The sequence below is a fragment of the Eubalaena glacialis genome, chromosome 10 (genome assembly GCF_028564815.1).
Source record: "Eubalaena glacialis isolate mEubGla1 chromosome 10, mEubGla1.1.hap2.+ XY, whole genome shotgun sequence".
Classification (NCBI taxonomy): Eukaryota; Metazoa; Chordata; class Mammalia; order Artiodactyla; family Balaenidae; genus Eubalaena; species Eubalaena glacialis.
In genome coordinates this window covers 111,900,992-111,902,872 of record NC_083725.1, presented here as the reverse complement: position 1 = coordinate 111,902,872, position 1,881 = coordinate 111,900,992, and the positions used below count along the sequence as shown (strand labels likewise).

The 1,881-nt window shown below is 66.0% G+C and overlaps 1 protein-coding gene across 1 annotated transcript; it reads left to right on the top strand.

Annotated features, from left to right (window-relative positions):
- The first annotated feature begins 293 nt into the window (after positions 1-293).
- On the top strand, positions 294-1,520 carry PTGDR2 (prostaglandin D2 receptor 2). Its single transcript, XM_061203433.1, has one exon. The coding sequence runs from the start codon at positions 309-311 to the stop codon at positions 1,518-1,520; it is 1,212 nt and encodes a 403-aa protein (XP_061059416.1). The 5' UTR covers positions 294-308.
- The last annotated feature ends 361 nt before the right edge of the window (positions 1,521-1,881 follow it).

The window sequence follows — 1,881 nt, the reverse complement described above, 5'->3', positions numbered from 1 at the left end:
TATATATTAACTCATTTAATTCAACAACCAACAACCCTGCGACCTAGATCCTGTTATGACTGCCATCCGTGTTACAGAGGAGCAAACAGGCTCAGAGAGGTTGAGTGTATTGCCCAAGGTTGCACAGTGAGCAGGTGGTGGGGCCGGGATGTTATCCCCCCCACCTTACTGCCCTTGCTCAACTTCATTGATCCCCAGGGGCCTCACCTATAACTGTCATGGGCCAGAGTCCCATCTCCTGGCCAGGGTCGCCCGTTGCCTGGCACTGCCCACCACAGTGCCTCTTTCTCTCCACCGCAGAGCCCACGATGTCGGCCAACGTCACGATGAAGCCCCTGTGTCCCCTCCTGGAGCAGATGAGCCGCCTCCAAAGCCACAGCAACTCCAGCATCCGCTACATTGACCACGCGTCAGTGCTGCTGCATGGGCTGGCCTCGCTGCTGGGCCTGGTGGAGAACGGACTGATCCTCTTCGTGGTGGGCTGCTGCATGCGCCAGACCGTGGTCACCACCTGGGTGCTGCACCTGGCACTGTCTGACCTGCTGGCCACTGCCTCCCTGCCTTTCTTCACCTACTTCCTGGCCGTGGGCCACTCCTGGGAGCTGGGCACCGCCTTCTGCAAGCTGCACTCCTCCATCTTCTTCCTCAACATGTTCGCCAGCGGCTTCCTGCTCAGCGCCATCAGTCTGGACCGCTGCCTGCAGGTGGTGCGGCCCGTGTGGGCGCAGAACCACCGCACGGTGGCCGTGGCCCACAGGGTATGCCTGGCGCTCTGGGCCCTGGCCGTGCTCAACACCGTGCCCTACTTCATCTTCCGGGACACCATCCCGCGGGTGGACGGGCGCATCATGTGCTACTACAACGTGCTGCTCCTGAACCCCGGGCCCGACCGTGATGCCACGTGCAACTCGCGCCAGACGGCCCTGGCCGTCAGCAAGTTCCTGCTGGCCTTCGCGGTGCCGCTGGCCATCATCGCCTCGAGCCACGCGGCCGTGAGCGTGCATCTGCGCCACCGCGGCCGCCGGCGGCCCGGCCGCTTCGTGCGCCTGGTGGCGGCCGTGGTGGCGGCCTTCGCGCTCTGCTGGGGGCCCTACCACGTGTTCAGCGTGCTGGAGGCGCGGGCGCACGCGGACCCGGCGCTGCGGCCGCTCGTGTGGCGCGGGCTGCCGTTCGTCACCAGCCTGGCCTTCGTCAACGGCGTGGTCAACCCGCTGCTCTACGTGTTCACCTGCCCCGACGTGCTGCGCAAGCTGCGGCGCTCGCTGCCCAGCGTGCTGGAGAGCGTGCTGGTGGACGACAGCGAGCTGGGCGGCGGGGGCAGCAGCCGCCGCCGCCGCCGCACCTCCTCCACCTCGGCCTCCTCCTCCTCGCTGGGCGGCCGCCGCCTGCCCCCGCTCGGGCCCGCAGGCCTGCTCGGCTGGCTGCGCGGTGGCCGCGCGGCGTCCCCGCAGAGGGACCGGGCTCGATCCCAGCACGAGCGGGGCCCCCTGAACCGGGCGCTGCGCACCACCTCGGCGTAGGAGGCACGGGCCGGGGATCGCCTGGCTCGGACCATTCTCCCCACCCCCGCCCCGGGAGGCAAGGGCAGGGAGCGATCGAGCGCAGCAGCTTCCCCAGGGCCCGGACGTTTAGTCGGAGGCTAAGGAATCTGCATGTTAAAGCGCCCCACGTGACTCAGTGAATCCTTTTGAGAAACGAAGTGAGCTAAAGCCGTGCTTCTCAAACTTTCCTATGCGGGAGTCACCCAGGGATCCTGTCTGCTTGAACGGGCCGCCGGGCGGGTGTGCTGACAATCTGCATCTCTAACAAGCCCCCAGGAGGCGATGGGACCACACTCGGAGTAATGCGAGGTTAAAACCCTAAGACATCTCAAACTAGGGT